General features: G+C 39.4%; 2 protein-coding genes across 3 annotated transcripts in view; one reads left to right on the top strand and one right to left on the bottom strand.

The window, feature by feature from the left end:
- Nucleotides 1-18,345, bottom strand: part of PHF2 (PHD finger protein 2) — a 115,315-nt gene that overhangs the window by 19,040 nt on the left and 77,930 nt on the right. For both annotated transcript variants that reach the window (XM_081848839.1, XM_081848840.1), the window contains exons 5-14: nucleotides 17,955-18,096; nucleotides 16,171-16,357; nucleotides 13,677-13,839; nucleotides 12,066-12,153; nucleotides 10,941-11,047; nucleotides 8,943-9,034; nucleotides 7,533-7,622; nucleotides 3,454-3,867; nucleotides 2,371-2,490; nucleotides 706-824 (exon numbers count right to left, since the gene is read on the bottom strand). In XM_081848839.1, the coding sequence (XP_081704965.1) occupies nucleotides 706-824; nucleotides 2,371-2,490; nucleotides 3,454-3,867; nucleotides 7,533-7,622; nucleotides 8,943-9,034; nucleotides 10,941-11,047; nucleotides 12,066-12,153; nucleotides 13,677-13,839; nucleotides 16,171-16,357; nucleotides 17,955-18,096 (1,522 nt within the window). The remainder of the gene's footprint in view (nucleotides 1-705; nucleotides 825-2,370; nucleotides 2,491-3,453; nucleotides 3,868-7,532; nucleotides 7,623-8,942; nucleotides 9,035-10,940; nucleotides 11,048-12,065; nucleotides 12,154-13,676; nucleotides 13,840-16,170; nucleotides 16,358-17,954; nucleotides 18,097-18,345) is intronic.
- Nucleotides 2,796-18,345, top strand: part of NINJ1 (ninjurin 1) — a 436,658-nt gene continuing 421,108 nt past the window's right edge. The window contains exon 1 of the mRNA XM_081848919.1: nucleotides 2,796-2,802. The gene's annotated coding sequence lies outside the window, so the exon portion shown is untranslated. The remainder of the gene's footprint in view (nucleotides 2,803-18,345) is intronic.

Consider the following 18,345-nt stretch of genomic DNA (forward strand, 5'->3'; position numbering starts at 1 on the left):
AGGATGCTGGATGAGCTAGGCCACTGGCCTGATGAAGCAGGCTGCCCTATATTCTCACCTGACCTCTGCCTACCCATGTTGCTGCTGAATACCAGGATGGAGAGGGGCAGGGGCAAGGTGGCAGCAAGGTCAGAACAGTGCAAATGCACCAGCAGAATCATTTCCCGGCATGTTCTGATAGCCAAATTCTGCATGTTGTGACACACAGATTGGGGACCGCCAACCACAAGCTTCTCAAAAGCTTTTCCTGGGGTCACCACACACTATAAAGTCATGTGAATTAATCAGCAATGAGGACACTTCCCAGATGGCATGGGACAATTACTAAACATTTCCTGGGGGAGCTTTTCTTGCACCATCAAGCATTTGTGTAAAGACATTTGTGAAAAGCAGACTTGTGGTATTAATTGTGGCAGCCATTCTGTGCTCAAGTCTTGTATCTGTGTCCATGCCAGGGTTTCATCTCTGGACTAAGAAGAGCAAAGAAAACATTTCGCCCCCTTCTAATTTTTTGTTTTTTTTCAGCTATGCTTCAGGAAGTACACATGGCTTCGCCCTTCTGGCACGTGTGCTTGAGCATAAGTCCAACTGACAATAGCACATATTGCAAGTAAATATCTTTAGATGAGGTTGGAGTGCTTGGAAGATTTATTATGGCCCGTATCTGTTTTATTAGTCAGTTTTCATTGCCAAAATAGCACCTACCCCAGCAGTTTCTTGTTGGAGAAAGAAAACATGAATTTATTGTCCTTGTTTCCTGATAACGGTGTCTTCTCCAGTTTGTGCTCTTCTTCCATTTTCAGTAATGAATCAGGTTTGCTATTCTGAAAAGGACAGGAACAGTCTCATTTTAACCGTGAGAGGTTTGTTTTATTCTATTTGGGGGGCTTATAAAGTGCTTTGAGCAGACCCAGAAAAACCTATACGAGCATAACATGCACCCACAGGTCAATGTCACAAGACCCCTCCCAATCATATAATCTGCTACAATGTGAAAACATGTTTGCAGGATCATCTGGAAGAAATGCTGTGCCTATTGCAAATGGTAAGACAGAGTGGTGACACAGCAGTGATGGTGCTGCTGCAGCCATCAATCTTAGCTCCTGCAAAATCACCATGATTTTTTGGAAAGGAAGAACAGCAGTTCTCTTGAGCCCTAGAAACTGGTTTAGTGGCAGTCCAATGCACAGTTAAACACTGATGTTAGTGCTAGGCTACAGGACTAAGTAAGAAGGTATTTCAGGGGGTGGCAAGAAAGTAACATTTGCCTTATATTTTTATTCAGGGAAAAGTCTGAGGGTACAGGGCTAATGGGTTGACAACTAGACCTTAGGCCTTCCACAGTGAACTGAGTTACCATGCTAACATCACATTCAGTGCTACTGAAGCTACATTGGTTAAAAAAAAATCATTTTCTACATTGCTACACCTGAAACTTCTACATCACTGATCAGACACAGTCTGAAATGGAATTACATGCATTTAAGTTCATTGTATCCTAACTGTACCCAAGTATCTCTAATAAAAATACATTGTGATATCTGCCCTTGGACCATTCAGTTATTATATAGCTAAGCTTAAATTGAAAGATTCCCCCCCCAAAAAAAATACATTTGCCTGCTGCAAGCAATTCTTTAGAGATTTACAAGCTCCAAAAAGTGATGGAAATGGAGGAACTGAGATAGAGGAAGACTTGACCTCACTCTATAATTGGCCCCCCAGACTTGTGGGTTTTTGTTTCTTTTTGCTGACATATCTATTCTGTTTTATTAGTTCTTTGATGCTTATTCAATGCTATCAAGTTATTGCTGTCAGAAGGGACACTCATGCACTGTAGCACAAGAAAAGTGATGCACACACTCACAAAGCAAAACAAAGCATCACAACTCAGAATATTTGTGTTATAAAAAGTTACAGGGTTTCAGCAGAAAGTTATGGGCATGCACTAATTGGAAATGAAGCAGGAGGTCCACCCTGAAACTGTTGCAGACACAAGCAATATTGAAAGTGGGATCGTGTTTAACCACTCTGATAACATCAAAAATAACAATGAATGCACTGTAAAAAGGACATATGGAGGGGCCTATGATCACATATCTAAATATGACCTTATGGCATCATTCCTGATTGGCTAGCATCATTTCCAACAAAAAATACCCTACTTAGTTTCCTTTTTAAATAAAAGATGTGGAAGAACCTGCCCCTTTACATAAACCTTCAACAACAAAAAAATGAGCAAGGAAAGTTTTCATAGAATATTTCTGCTTTGTGCCAAAAGCGTTAATGTGCAAACTTTCAGCACAACCTATTTCTTACTTTTCAAGATTACATTGAAACATTTGTAGAAGCACAAGGTAAGGAAACTCATACCTTATATTTCCATTTTGCTTCCGTTTTGATCTTATTTTGTTCTCGGATTTCAAACTTTTCAACCTCATTTTGCTTCTCGACGGGTTCTTTCTCAGGGGTACTCAAAGTATTCTTGGCAGCCTGACACAAATAAGCAAACAGAACCAACAAACAAATCAGGAGATTATCCCAATACAAATGTTGTTTCTTGTTAATAACCACACGCCAATTTGGCCAGTGTGAATTTTTAGAGAACTAACACTTAAGATCTGCCTGGAATTAATTTATTTTGACAAGACAGTTGAAGCATCAAATGCCAAGCCTAGAGGAAACAGAAAATCATTTCCCTCTATTATGAATATAATGTGAAGAACAATGTAATAAAAACAATGTGCTGATCTGCCTGCTTATTATAGGTTTCTTAAACCACATTCTGTATAAAGGCAGCTCCCTGTCAGGTGTTAATGCCATCTTCTCTTGTTTTAAGTATTTGTCAGGTTATGAACTAACTTACACAACACTAATAATAATAATGAGGATGATAATATTGTCATTGACAACAGCAAAACAATGCTGTAGAACTCATATGGAACGTTTGGAAGATTTCACAACAAACATCAGTTTTTAACCAATATTCAGACACTATCAAAATTACCAGCTCCCTTACCTAAGGAGTTAAAACCTTGGAAGAGCCTTTCATAAGGTTATGGTTCCATATTGATACAACCATCTTTCGTGTAAAGTAAAAACAAAAAACCACCCAAATCAGCTACAAAGTCAGGAATATCAGAGTATGATTCAAGTCCCCTTCTTGCAACTTGGATGAACCAGGCAAGTCCATGACACAGACCTCTATAGGAGCTGGAAACTTGCAGAGTCAGGGTCCCAACTGCCACAGAAGACTACAAGCACAAGCTTCCTTGGATCAGACTTCCATGCTCAACACATGGACATCAGAGGTGGTTGTTAGGGACCCACATTACCTCAAGGGCAACTCTACTGCTGCTGCTCCCTGCATGTGTACCACTTGTAGCCTCCCTTCGTATAATTCAATACACTTCCTTAAGCCACGCCCTTTTCAACAGCTAGAACAACCCTACTCACCTTTCCCTTCTTTGGTGTTTCAATCTTTGTCAGGGCCTCTTTTGTGTGGGCCTCCAGGAGGTCCAAGTTCGGAATTGCAGGGGGCGGCACTTCCTTTGCTTTTTTGCCTTTTTTCTTCCCTTCCCCTTTTACTTTTGGTGCCTTGGGGGGTTTGGGTGGCTTGGGTGGCTTAGGGGGTTTGGGCGGTTTGGGTGGTTTGGCTAGTTTGGGTGGCTTGGGTGTTTTTGTTGCTTTTTGGGCCTTTTTCTTAGGGACTTTTTCAACTGGTGGCGGTGGCGACGGTGGCGACGGCGGTGGTGGAGGCGGCGGAGGCGTCCGTGGTGCAGGTGATGGGATTTCTTCTTTCTCCACAGGGCTGACCTCTTCAACATTCACATTGGCACCCACTTCAGGTTTGTTGACTTTCAAGGCGTTCTGAGGGAAAGGCAAACAAACATGGTCAGAGCCTGCTTTTTTTTAAAAAAAAAAATGGATACTTGATCTCTACAGAGTATTGATTGTGTTCCTGACAATCTAGAGGGGTCTGAGGCTGTGGTGTGGCCCAGTTTGCATGTTACAAAGGCAAAAGTTTATAGCCCTCTCTGGCTTCATCTCCCACTACTCCAGGAAACACAATATAAACCGTATAAATCATCTGAGGCCCTTCTTTGTACATAACTCCTCCACGTGAGGTCCGGAGGGTGGCAACACAAGAACGGCCCTTCTCTGCAACATCTCCCTGTTTGTGGAATGCTCTCCCCAGGGAAGTTCTCCTGGCACCTTCATTATCTATTTTAGGTGCCAGGTGAAAACATTCCTCTTCAACCAGGCCTTTGGCTGATTAATATTCTGTGGCCTTTTAAATATGTTTGTGTGAAGAAAGGATAATTGTTTTGCTGTTTTGTTTTACAGTTAAACCTTGACTCCTGAATGCCTCCGTTTTGGAATGTTTTGGCTCCTGAACTCCAAAAACCCAGAAGTAAATAGTCCAGTTTTTGAATGTTTTGGAAGCTGAATGTCTGACGCGGCTTCCGCTTGAGTTCAGGAAGCTCCTGAAACCAATCGGAAGTGGTTGTCGAACATTTTGGAAGCCGAACATGTTTCCAGAATGGATTATGTTCAACCTCCAAAGTTTGACTGTAATTATTTACTTGTTTTTATCCTGTATTTTATTCTGTGAGCCACCCGCAGATCTTATGATGAAGAGCGGTATATAAATCTATTGAATAAAAATGTAAAAAGGGACAAGATCACATGGAAAGATCACTATGTGATCCAGCCTCTGCAGCTCTCACAAGCTTTGCAAATTCCTAATTTACTGGTGTGGAGTGAGAAGGGGAATGGAGAGGGAGCATAGGATGGGGGTGAATATGATCCACAAACAAAAGAATTGGGTCTAAAAAGTAGCCAAAGCTACCCTTACAGAATATGCAATCCACTCAAACTAGATACTCCCTGAGGAGGCAGCTGTACATAGAGCTTGTAATGTCTGAAAAGTTTTTCTCTCATTCCTAAACATGGAGAAATGAGCTGATAGGTTCTGACCATTCCGCTGGAAAATACAGGCGGACATCTCAGGAAGGACCAATCAACATGCCTATTTTCACTATCTAGTTTAATTTGCAGTTTGTACCATGCTATTTTTACTTTTTGTGGCTCTGTCAGCTTGACAGGACTTTCAGAAGAATATTTCTGTATTGAGCATCACAACGGCAGGGTATATTTATTTTCTTTTATCCTTGGAACAACTACCATTGATTTAAACATAAAGGGGTGTCCCAGCTACACGTACAAACTTTGCAGAAGTTTATTATATAGTCACACACTTCCATAATTTAGAAAAGTTGTTTTAATTAGGAGAACGTGATTATCATCTAATTATAATTTTAAATGTGGAGAATTACTATTTGCTTCATTTGTTCTCTTGTTCTTGTTTTTACGTTTTTCAAAAAGCCTCTCCCATTCTTTTCTCTCTTTATATTTTTTTTGGCTAAAACAATAGAAAATGTAGAAAGAAATGTTTAAAATGCTAATCAGTTTTAAGAGAATGCCTTTCAAATTAATTCGCATGGAAGAAGCAAAACAGAATTACATTGTCCCCCAAGGTAAAAGGTAGCAGTAAAAGATGCACAATAAAAATTAACAGTGTGTGACTAATTAAAAAGACATTATTTCCTATTTAATGCTGTCGTTTTAATAATCATCAGAATCTATATTCTACATGGAACCCATAAAAGGCAGATAGATTTTTAGTAGCCCCTATCTTGGTATCCTTGCACTCAGAATAAAAGGCAGAGCTGAACTCATTAGGCCTGATCCTTCACCCACTGACCACAATCCAATTTATTGGCCATGTTCAGATGATTGCACTTCAGTTTAAGAAGCCAAGATGCAAACAAGACATTTGACCTTGCATACAGCCTCTTCATGAGATTGGGTGAACAAACCAGGAAGTCCTCCATTAACTACAGCTTCTTATCATGTATTGGCTATGGAACTATGGTAAATTCCTTTGAAACAAGCCAGGATATGAAGCTATGGTTTCCAAGCTGGCTTAATATCCTAACTTGTTCTGAAGCCATTAACCATTCCCTCATTTCTTATTTCTTTTTTAAGATCTCTAACCAGTTGCTTTATTTATCCATTTCAGAATAACAGAATGAGGCACTAGAAAGACATGCAGCTTCAATTTGTCCATTGAACAGCAAGTCATTTCCAATTGGGTGGATTTCATGTGTCTGCCATATTAATGTACGGAATTAGCTTCCCATGTGAATCGGTCAGATCCTAAACCAGTCTTCTAAACCAAATGGGCAATACTTCCCTGGAAGTTCACTGAAGTATTAGATGACTGTTATTTTTGATAGGGCTTCTCAGTGATGGCTGCCTTTCTATGGAATTGCCTCCCAACTAAGATCAGATTATTCCCCGCCATTAGTGACATTTAAAGGTCATTTTAAGACATGCTTATTTTGTCACACATTTTTTTTAAAATTACTTAAACAATTAAGCTTTAGCAGAATTAAAACATATACATATAAAAGATGACATACAGATTGATACAATAAAAACATCATCTTCCCTTTCATCACGGTTTTCGGCTGCCACCATAACATGCAGAACCAAGTCCAATCTCAGTATATGTATCGTCATTTTAAGATGTGCTTCAGATATAGGCCAAATCTGTACCATACATTCAAAGCACACTTATATACCGTGGTACCCTGGTTTAAGAACAGATTAGTTTATGAACAACTTGGATTAAGAACACTGCAAACCCGGAAGTAGATGTTTTGGTTTGTGAACTTTGCCTTGGAAGCAGAACATTTTTCACTTCCTGTTGAGTGTATTCCATTTGTAAATTGAGTCCCCCGCTGCTACGGGAAAGCACACCTTGGTTTAAGAACACTTTGGTTTAAGAATGGACTTCTGGAACAGATTAAGTTCATAAACCAAGGTACTGCTGTACTGCTTTAACAGTCATGGTTTCTGCCAAAGAATCCTGGGAACTGTGGTTTGTTAAGGGTGTCAGTTGTTCAGAGATGGTTATTCCCCTCACAGAGAACTATAATTTCCAGAGTTCCCTAGGGAGAGGGACTGACGGTTAAAACCTCTGAAAATGGTAGCTCTATGAGGGATCTCCTAACAACTCTCAGCTCCCTTAACCAAATTATAGTTCTCAGGATTCCTTGAGGGAAGCCATGACTGCTTAAAGTGGTATGATGCTTTAAATGTATGGTGCATATGTAGCTATAGAAAACCCAATTATGTAAAAGAACATGGAGAGACTTTTTACAAGGCCTCATGTGTGCGTTAGATCCAGCAAGCTGTATTTACCTGGCTATTATACTTTTGAGGCTTAGCATTGTGGATAAAGTTTAAGCTTCCTTTTTAGGAAGGAGGGATGTGGTCTAACATGCACAAGACCTTCAAATTTAAACCTGTGGCTTTTGTATCTTTCATGAAGGTTGTTGACCATACACAGGGAAATGTAGGATACAAATTAATATTAGTAAACTACCCTTTAGAAACACAGAAATCAGTTTGTTGACATTTTATACAGGAATGCAAGAAGTGTATATTCAAGAAAGAATACCAACCTCACTTAATCTTATTTCTTTGGCAAGATCCTTAATAAGTTGTGCGGGTTTAAAATGTTCTGGGAGTTCATCTTCATGGTCTATTAATGCCTAGAGCAAAATAAAGCCAAATAAAAAGGCTCAAATGTGCATCAAGAGAGCTTATAATTTCGCATTGTTAAAATTATGCAGTGCTTTTTTTTCCTGGAGGGACGCAAGGGTACACATACCCCTAAACATTTTGTGAATCTTTGTACTTTTGTCCGTTTACTGTATTTATTTTTCCTGATTTGAACTATAAAATGGTGATTTTCTTGAGTCAAAATGAGCGTACCCCTAAACATTTTCTTAAGGAAAAAAAAGCGCTGGCTAATGTTATTGAGCACTTCAGTTCAAAGCTCAGGCTGGATCCAAAGGTACCCTTATTTTAATTATTATTATTTTTTTAAAAAATTAATATACTATACATGGAATACTTCGTGAATCTGTGTGTCATGCTTGAAGGGCTTCTTCCATTAATGGGAAGAGGTTCGGCCTAATGGACGCTTCCCCATCCCTTCCCCTACAGCCCTTGTGCCACCCCCCATGTTGTTCTGGAGGGTCTCCAACCCGTCATTTACAGAACCCCAGTTGCAGAACTCTGGATCCAACCCCCCTTTCTTCTTTCTTATCCAGGGCAGTGTGCAATTTATCCTAATCTAGAGATGAGATATCATCGAGGCAACACTTTGGTATGAAATCCCCTCCCGGAATCTTCCCAAGGAAGCACATTATGTTTCTGTCTTCTGGTGCTCTTTGCTAATCCTCCTCTGGCTTCCCTGTATTCTCACAGCATAACTCAAAAGGTAAGGAGCACTGCCCACTGCCTTGGCAACTGGGCAGCTCTCTTTACCTTCCTGTGCTGTGTCCATGCATGGCCAGAACAAATCGGGGTCTTTCCCATATTTCCTCAGGCATGCAGGGATACTCTGCCTCCCCGCTTGGCACAATCCATAGACCAGCCCCTCTCTCTCAGGCTAACCTGCCTTCCAGGATTGTTGTGAGGATAAACTGGAGCGAGGAGAACCAAGTATATCACCTTGAGTTCCTTGGAGGACAGGCATGTCATAATAAATATATAAATGATACAGACAGCCCCCATTTTCTGCTTCTTTTCTCTGCTACACATAAACAATAGCTGAACACATCAAGCAGGATTTTAGTTGCTCACGTATCTCTTTGAATAAAGCTTAATGAGCTTGTTTAATAGTGCAGGATGCAAAACGTTTTGTTTCATCGAAAGCCTTGTATATGAAACCATTCATTCTATTGGATTTCTCAGGCTATTGTTTTGGATTTCTCAGATTATTGCCTCTGTTATCTGCACACATCTCTCTCCCTGTTGCCCCATCCTTTCCCTTTTTTTTTCTTTTTGCAGCCACGTAAACCCACCTGCTTTTTAGTCCATGACCGGAAAGCGCCATTGAGGATCTTTGCTCCCTGGACTAAATGAGAAGGAGGCTGCTTCCCAGCTTTGTGCAATCCTGAGCAAAGCAGAGAACACAACAGCCATTCAATAAAGGTGACCAATTTCTGTTCACGCACATTTTCAAAATGAAAAAGGTACGGTACATTCTTTGTTTTATGAAGGGGAAATCTAAAAGCAAGTGGACAGTCTGAAAAGCATGCTGTAAGTATGAATTTGTATGGTCATAAAATCAACAGTTCCCAACTTTAGAATCTGAAATTTCAGAACAGGTGAATTTTCAACTTGAAATCTGCTCGTTTATTTTGAGATTTGGCAATGGATTTCAAACGTGGTGTCAAATTAAAATTAGTAGATATCTTTGTCCACAAAAATTGGATTTATACGTTCATAATATTACAATTCCAGATACATAGGGCTGTATCCGACTTGGGATAAATAGAAGCACTGCTACCTGCAACTGTAGAAGCAGAGCAAAACAATAATGGTTAGTAGTCATCAATAACCCTGTCTTCCATGAATTTGTCTAATCCTTTTTTAAAGCTATCACTGCCTCCTGTGGGAGCAAGTTCTGTAATTTAACTGTGTGTTGCATGATGAAGTACTTTCTTTCCTGTGTCCAGTGGTGGTAAAACAAGTCTACCTCATGTTTACACCCTGTTCTGAAAAAGTTCAAAGCAGTATACACAAAGTTCCAATATCAGAGTAGTTAGGAATTAGTCAGCATTTGACTTTATACACTAGATGGCCGACCTGTGGCATGTTTATTTTAAGTGTAACATGCCTTAATTAGATATCAGATTTTGCTACATTGTCAGGGCTAAGACACATAGTACTTTTCCACAAGTACACAACAAAAGAAAATGGCACTTTACAAAGATTACAGGGCATGGATGTATTGTGTTCAAGGTCTCTGCGCAGTATTTGGCACCGTTTAACCAACCTGAACTCTTGTATTCTTCTGTAATAAGGGTATCAATTTTACTGTGGTATTTCAGTGAAACAATTAGAGATCAGAATAGCGGGAACAATGAATGTGTAAGATCCTGGGACAGGGCACAGGAATCTAAGAAATTCTCTGAGGAAATTATTAGGCAGAAACACTGTCATTGACTAGTCCCCTCTATGTTGATACAGCAGCTAAGTTAGCACATTAGACTTTCAGTAACGATTTCCTTTTCTACCCTGGAAAGGTGTGATCAAAAGAAAGGTTGAGGGGGTCAACTCCAGGAGAGTGTGATCAAGACAAAGGCTAGCTCCAAGAAGGTCAGTATGTAACAATGCTATGACAGCAGCATTAAAATGAAGGACAAGCAGGTTACCGCCAAGTAAGTAAATAACCTCTAGGAGAATGCAACCAAAAGGAGGCTAAAGAAAGTGACTTGGGAAGATAAATTTCCAGGAGAATGTGTAGGGTGTAGGATCGGGAGGATGACGAAGGTCACATAGGGAAGATCTCAAGAAGATTGGTCACCTGAAGGAGGATACCATCCAAAGGAAACACTTCCAGCAGAGTGGTATCTAAAGGCTTTGTTCTGAATGTAATAGACAATTAATTTAAATTACAGGATTTGCCAGCCGCAATGTATTTCTAGAGTACTGCACATTCGCTTTTTGCAAGGAAGACGACTTTAGACTCTGAGCATCTTTGTTGTGAAATGTGCTTGTTAGCATTTTGGTGGATAATTGACTCCACAAGAGTCCCCTGTAGAGTTGTAAACTTGGATTACAAATTAAAATCCTTCATAAAAATCAAATTTGTATTAGTGCCATCAATATCAAATGCATGTTGCTGTTTTTAAAAAGTTACTTTCTTGAAATCTATCTGACTATCTCATTATTGAAAATCTTTTTTCCAAAACCCATAGGAGGTTTATTCTTTTTAAAATAGCTAGATCATTTTTGTTTATACTTAGCATGGCAAACAATGGAAAGCAAAAAAGACACTAAATGCTTTTATTTACCTTTAAATGACTCTAGCAGGTGTCTTCCTGTGTACCAACATGCCGTTTCAAAGTTAGGAAACTGGGTTAAGCTGACAATTTTTAATCGTCTTTCAACTTCATATGCTCTATGGTGCATAGTAAAAAAAAAAAGTGTTTCAGTTGAACAGTTTACAGGAAGCTTTCTAAACCAAAAAGAAAAGTATCTCCTAGCATTGACCATAACACAACTGTTGTATGACTGTAGTTTACAGGTGCTTATTATCATCCAAGCTATCATAAATCCTCAGCTGCTATGAAAATGACCAGCGTAACATGAAACAGAAGAGCTTTTTACATAGCATTTGCTGAATTAACTATCATAAAATCCCACACTGTTCCTTGGAAAACAATTGACAAACTGCACAAATATACAGCCAAAAGTGTATACAATGTCACATTTTTAACATTAGTGCAATTTATGAATTTACATGCTTACTTTTTGCTCTTCATACAAATACATCCCAGGGTGATTCACAATAGGAATTTACATAATTAATATACCGACAAAAACATATTAAAACAAAAGCATAGTTAGAACTAAGTCCTATATAGTTCAGTGGGACTTATTCTCAGGTAATTGTATAGGACTGCATTCTAAAATACCCATTCTTCTTATGCCTAATTACAGTTAATTATGCCGATGACTACTATAAACAATAATTTTGAATAGATTTAAGACATTTATGGAACAGAGTCTAGGACAATGGAAGTGGGCAGTTTCATGAGTCTTATAAGCAGTGCTATTTTTCTAGAAAAAGAGGTGCTGGAACTCACCATGAACACCTCCCTTGTAATCTTATAATGGCAACAGCGCCTGCCTGAGTGGTACCAGAACTGAGTTCTGATGAGTTCCAGCTGAAAAAAAGCCCTGCTTATGAGGTTTATTGATTTTTTTAAAGACATAGTTATGCTTACAAATATGCAAGCATGCTTTATAATCATAACAACAACTGTGGGCATTAATGTTTGTTTATTTTCTATTATTTTAATCAGGAAAGAAAATATTCTTTTCTAACTAAGCTAGTGCCACTCTTTGTTGCAGACCCAACAAAATGCACATCTCATTAGAATATTATCAAATTGAGATAAATATGAACATCTTACCTCATCTGCATCTCTACACTTAGGCTATGTAGAAAATGTCCTGCAAAGGCTAAGCAGTCGACAGGAGTTAAAGTTGCATAAATCCATCCTGGAAAAGACAGAAGGGGAAACATTTCAGCTTTAAAAAAGCAGAAGTATAATCACTAGCTTCTTAAATGTTTATAGTCTGCTGCTCATTCACATTTCTTTTCTCATATATACAGTGGTACCTTGGTTCCAGAACGCCTTGGTTCTCAAATGCCGAAAACCTGAAAGTAAGTGTTGCGAATTTCAAATGTTTTTCGGAAGCTGAACGTCCGATACTGCTGTCGGCTATTGTTTCCGGGGCATTTGCATCAATCAGAAGCTATGCCTTGGTTTCCAAACATTTTGGAAGTAAAACGGACTTCCGGAACGGATTAAGTTTGGCACTTTTGTTTTTGCTATTTATTTTGCGTTTTTGTTTTTGAGTCTTTTTTGGTTAATTTGTTTCTGTGACTGTGTGGAACCCAGTTCAGCTACTGATTGATTTATTGATTGTGTGACAGTGGAAATGGATAAAAGCCCCCCATCCAAACAATGACAATCATCAGTGCAGGTAAGACAAAAAAATAATTTAAATTTTTATCATCTACAATATGGTCTTATTTAGTTTATAGTACAGTACATTGATTATTGCTTTCATTTCGTGGATCAATGGCCATGTTAAATTGCTGTTTGAGGGGTTGTTTTTAAAAGTCTGGAACGGATTAATTCGTTTTGCATTACTTTCTATGGGGAAAGCATGCCTTGGTTTTGAAACGGACTTCCGGAATGGATTAAGTTTGAGAACCAAGGTACGACGGTAGTTGAAATTCCTTTCTCTTGGAGAGTCACCAAAACTTCAAGGGGGCTTCCAGTGCTGACATTATACTTGCAGAACAGGTTTAGCTCCTGGAGAGGTGATTTTCTTCACTTCCTCCACCCTGCTGTAGTCCCCCCCCCATGCACCTCTACAAATTTTACAACGTGGTTCTCCAGCCCAGTAATGTGTACAAAAAGTGCACACAACTAAGGGAAAGTCTCCATAAAAATATTTCTATAATTGAAAATAATATACTAAAATGCACTACATCGGGGGAACTGTGCTATGCAAAACAAAAATGTGTATATTAGGCAGAATTACATACAATTGCATACAATTCAAGGGTGGTGTAGCTGCCACTGCACTTGAGATAGTGCAGAAGTAGGACAGGGTGATGTTGAGTTTGGGGCTGCACTGACATAAATGCCTAACACTGGTATTGGATAGGTGATGGCAAGGCAACAGCCCCATCACGGCAGGCCAACCCTGTATAAAATTCCAAACTGCTGAGTACAGCCTCATGGGTGGGTGTTGATTCTCCTAGCCCAGATTGAAGCATTCCCGTCACAAACTCGTTTGGTGTATGTGTGTGTGTGTTGGTTGCATGGGGCCATTTAACCAACATTTGAAAGTTTACTGGCTTCTCATTCTACAGAATGTGTGTGTAAATGGCAGAACTTTATATCATTTCATGTCTCATATGGGAAACCCAGTCAGATGGAGAGCGTATAAATAAATTATTATTACGAAACTCAAGCTAACAAATGCGTTCAACACAGCATCCTCACCTGATGGGATAAAAAGTGTTTGTCCTTGTTTAACTGTGCATTTGTAGCATTTATCCACTTGGTCAGCGAAAAACATTTCACTGTTATTTGCCGCTGACTGCCACCGTTCATAGAGGGAAATGTTTGCAGAGGTTGGCTTGATGAGATAAAATATTTTTTCTCCCTGTAATGGAAAGAAGAGATGTTTTGATTATCATGCTCAAATAATACTATGTAGTATGTCTACAGAAATATCTCTGTTCCACCAACAGCTAAAGAATGGTTTGTGGGCCTTTTCCGTTGTTGAGAATGGGCTCAGGAACTCACTTCCGTTTAATGGTTACAATTTAAGCCCTTCAATGCTAGCCTTTGAGTCACATGCAACACTGTACATTTAAAGAGTTCTCATGCCCTTTAACAGTCCCTGTTTTCCCCCCAAAGAATCCTGGGAGCTGTAGGTTGTTTATGATCTCCTAACAACACCCTTTACCTTAACAAACTACAGTTCCCATGATTCTTTGGAGGAAGCCGTGACACTTAAAGAGTGCTTTAAACATATGGTGTGGATGTGAGTTGGCAAAAGCTTTCCTGTTTGGACAGGCCTTTGGCCTGCTGACATGAGTCATCTCCTTTGCTGCTTATGAGGCAACCCTGGTTTTAAATGACCACTGTTTGTTGCTGTTGTTGTTGTTTCGTATGCTCTGTTTTTAACTGCCCTCCTTCTTATTACTTATTGTATTTAAACTGACTTTCTCCAATATGCATTGTATACTGTCATTAGCTGCACTGGACATGGAAAGACAAGGCCTAAATTTAACTAACAAAGCAAACAAGTTTCTAACATATCCTTCGAATTACAATGGGTCCTCTGTCGGATGCAGTGACACAACGTTATTTTGCCTATCATCAAAATAAGTTAACAGAAGCAGGTTGTTCCTGGCTTTTATTCTGTAAAAACATGCTGTCCACCTTAAACGTGTGAGTCTAAAATATGGCACAAAAAAAGATTGACAAGTTGGTAGAGACAGCAGTATTAAAACCAGAATTGTGTTTATGTGAAAAGTTTGTTAGTTTGTGGCTGTCTGTATTTCTGAGGATATAAACATAGAAATCACACGAGGAAAGCTTTCCTATAGTGCTAGATGACTGACTCTTTGCCAAGACACAGTGCAGTAATAATATAAAATCCTGGTCCAGTGAGGAAATATGGAACGAGCCATGTGCTCTGATTCTAGAATCCCTCCAGCCTCGCCTTCAGAGGTGAAAGAACCCATTCCAAGCACCTCCCAGTGGCGCAGCAATAAAAAATGCTAGCATATTTGCAAAGCTAAGCAGGTTCCAGTGTGGTTTCAAGTTGGATGGGGGACCGCATGTTGAGATTCCTGCCTTGCCAGGGGTTAGACTAGATGGATCCCCTTCAACGCTACAATTCTACAATTTAACGGTTCAGTGGGAAAAGGCAAGTTATAAGCACCACCGCACTGACAGAACTATGGTTCAGGGAGCAAATACAGTATACACGTACATATTGAAGCTATAAGAAAATGACAAGGGACCTGCTGGCTCTGACCAAAGGCCCATTAGGCTAACATCCTTTTCTCACAGCGGCCAACCAGGTTGCTATGGGAATCCTGCAAACAGGACCTGAGTACAAGAGTGCTCTCTGCACTTGTGAGTCCCATAAACTGGTATTCAGAGGCATATCGCCTCTGAGAGTGGAAGCAAAACATAGCCATTGTGGCATGTATCCAATGATAGCCTTATCTTCCATGAATTTGCCTAATCCTCTTTTAAAGGAATCCAAGCTGATGGCTAACATTGCATCCCACAGGAGTAAAATCCATAGTTTAGCTATGCACTATGCTACCATTCTACTCCTCTCTCCAACGGTCTATGTTATATACCTCATACAAAAACATAACACTGACACAAAATCTACCCCCTTTCTCATCCCCCACAATATAGCTGATCTGTAAAAAAGGACTTTATAATCTGAAAGCGGAGGCCGTGTATACACTTCTGTAACCCAAGAAAATATTTAATAAAAACAATTAAAAAGCGAAAGTAAGGTCATGCTTCATGGTCTTATACTAGATGTTTGGGGGAGCATTTGCAAAATGACTGCCCAAACTACGTGTTAAAAACTGCTGTTTGTTTCTGAAAGTCCTTAATACAGTGGTACCTCGGGTTACATACGCTTCAGGTTACAGACTCCGCTAACCCAGAAATATTACCTCGGGTTAAAAACTTTGCTTCAGGATGAGAACAGAAATCGTGCTCTGATGGTGCGGCGGCAGCAGGAGGCCCCATTAGCTAAAGTGGTGCTTCAGGTTAAGAACAGTTTCAGCTTAAGAACGCACCACTGGAACGAATTAAGTACTTAACCCAAGGTACCACTGTATGTATATTTAAGTCAAATACTTACTTTAGCAGCAGAGCTGAAATGGGATATTCAAGAAAAGAGAGGAATTACTATGGAACGGTGCATGATCAAATATGGAATAAAGCATCTTACTTTCAGGACATGGTACCAGGCAGAAGCTCCACCGGAGTCTATGTGAAAATCTGTGTAGCTGTCTTTCACGCAGATCAGGCAGTATTTGGTCACTTTTGGTTTTGCCAGCAAAGCATCATCAGGCCAATAATTTTCCGCCCAAGAAAGTTTCTTCACTATATCAGGAGACTCCACAAAACTGGACATTCTGTTTAAAATATAAAGCAAAAAAGACTGGAATTGGCTTAAAGTCAGCATTAGAGCTAATCTCTGTCAGTCTCCTGTTCCTGGGGAAATTTCAGGATAGTGATTTCAGTTCTCAAAAGTACCAGTTCTCATGTAGCCATCTCTCTCACACACACAAGAAGGATGAATCAACAACCTTGGAAAACATCAATTTAGCAGAAGTATAAAAAAAAACTTTAGAACTTTTTACTGGGGGCGGGAGGAGCATGAGTTAAATGGGCTCGAAGAACTCAATGTCATATGGATTGAGTATGTTTGGTTTGATTAATCAAATCTGAGAAAGATTATTTTAGGCTAAAAGATTACTTTACCTGGAAGTCACCCCCCTTTTCATCAAGGGAGCTCATTTCTGAGTAGACATGCATAGAATTTGACTGTTAGTGGTACTGCTCCATTCTCTCTCTCTCTCAATAAACCCATTATAACCAATATCGAAACTGATTTGCCAAAATGTTTATTACCTCCCTAAACATGTAAATGTAAGAGCAAACAGTACTATCAGTTTTTTCTGAATGCTTCCTGAGTACTGAACAGCTTTATTATATATTCTTCTTTTTAAGCACCTCTCGTGTGGGACCTTAAAACTAAAATGTTCCCGTTGTAAATGTACGTATCATTTACACTTTGTGTCAAGGCAGAACTTTGGAGCCTGTTAAAATGCCATGCTCTTTGTCGAGCACTACAATATTTCCTGGCTGATGATTAAATCAGCAGCATGTGAGGATTGTTTCAACGATCCTCAAGAATAAAATGCTTCCCATCGTTATTCTTTCAGCAGATAGAGGAAAAGCTGTAAAAAAAATACCTAATGAAAAATACCTATAATCACAGAGCTTTGAAATTGCTTTTGATCCTCTGTGTGGAAGGAAGGGGGTTACATTATTAAAACAATAAATACAGCCTAGAGAGCTATGGATACTACAAAAGAAATGATCTTGCAATTATCCTTCAGCCTTTCTATAATCTGCATTAATTATCACTCCTTTCTCTTGTCCAATAAGATGGAATTCTCTTCTAAAACAACCATTGTTTATTTTATTTTTGCCAGAGCTCATCATTTTCTCTGTTTATAAAGGAGCATTCTCCTGCCCCGTAATAATCTTTTTATGTCTATGTAGATTGCCCAGAAGTCCTACAAGAAAAAAGAGGTTTAAATTACATGGTTCAGCAAATCATATATTCATCAGTCGCCCACAAACATTGCCCACAGAAAAAAAATTCAGCAAACTGAAACACAGTTGAATAATGCGTCTGGAAGCAATTTCATAATCTGTAGAGGAAGGCCAAACCATTGATTCAATCATTACATAAGACATAGGTGGATTACTGGGGAATTGTCTTTGTTAATGCTCTAGAAAAAATAATGATAAATATGCTGGGGAATATTCAGAATCTGTGCAGTAAGGCAGGGATGAGAAACAGTGACCCTTCAAATCCTGTTCGACTACATCTGTCATCCCCCCTGACCATTCATTATGCTGGTTGAGGCTGAAGGAATTGAAGTCCAGCAACACACCTGCCCATCCCAAAAATAAGGCAAGCCTGTCGTTCTATCTTACCTTGTATCTGAAAATTCCAAGTTAATTACATTGAGGACTCTTTTTCTGTTAGTGCTGTAATAGTAATCAACAAATTCCTTTAGCTTCATCTTGCAGTCCTTCTGTTTGGTGACATCGGTGACATCAACACTCCTTTCTGGTCCTGGAAAGGAAAGAAACACCAAGGAAAATGAGAATGTTAAACTGGAGCCAATATGAGTTGTGGGCCGAGGTGGAACTCAAAGGGCATGGTGGATTGTCACAACAGGGTGTGCCTCAGGAGAAAATGGTTCATACCATCGTTCTGTGAAACTGTGCTGATAGACAGATGATAGATAGATAGATAGATAGATAGATAGATAGATAGATAGATAGATAGAAAGCCTGAGAGCCACTCCAAGGTTTGTTATTT

The sequence above is a fragment of the Podarcis erhardii genome, assembly GCF_964252035.2.
Source record: "Podarcis erhardii genome assembly, chromosome: 2".
NCBI lineage: Eukaryota > Metazoa > Chordata > Lepidosauria > Squamata > Lacertidae > Podarcis > Podarcis erhardii.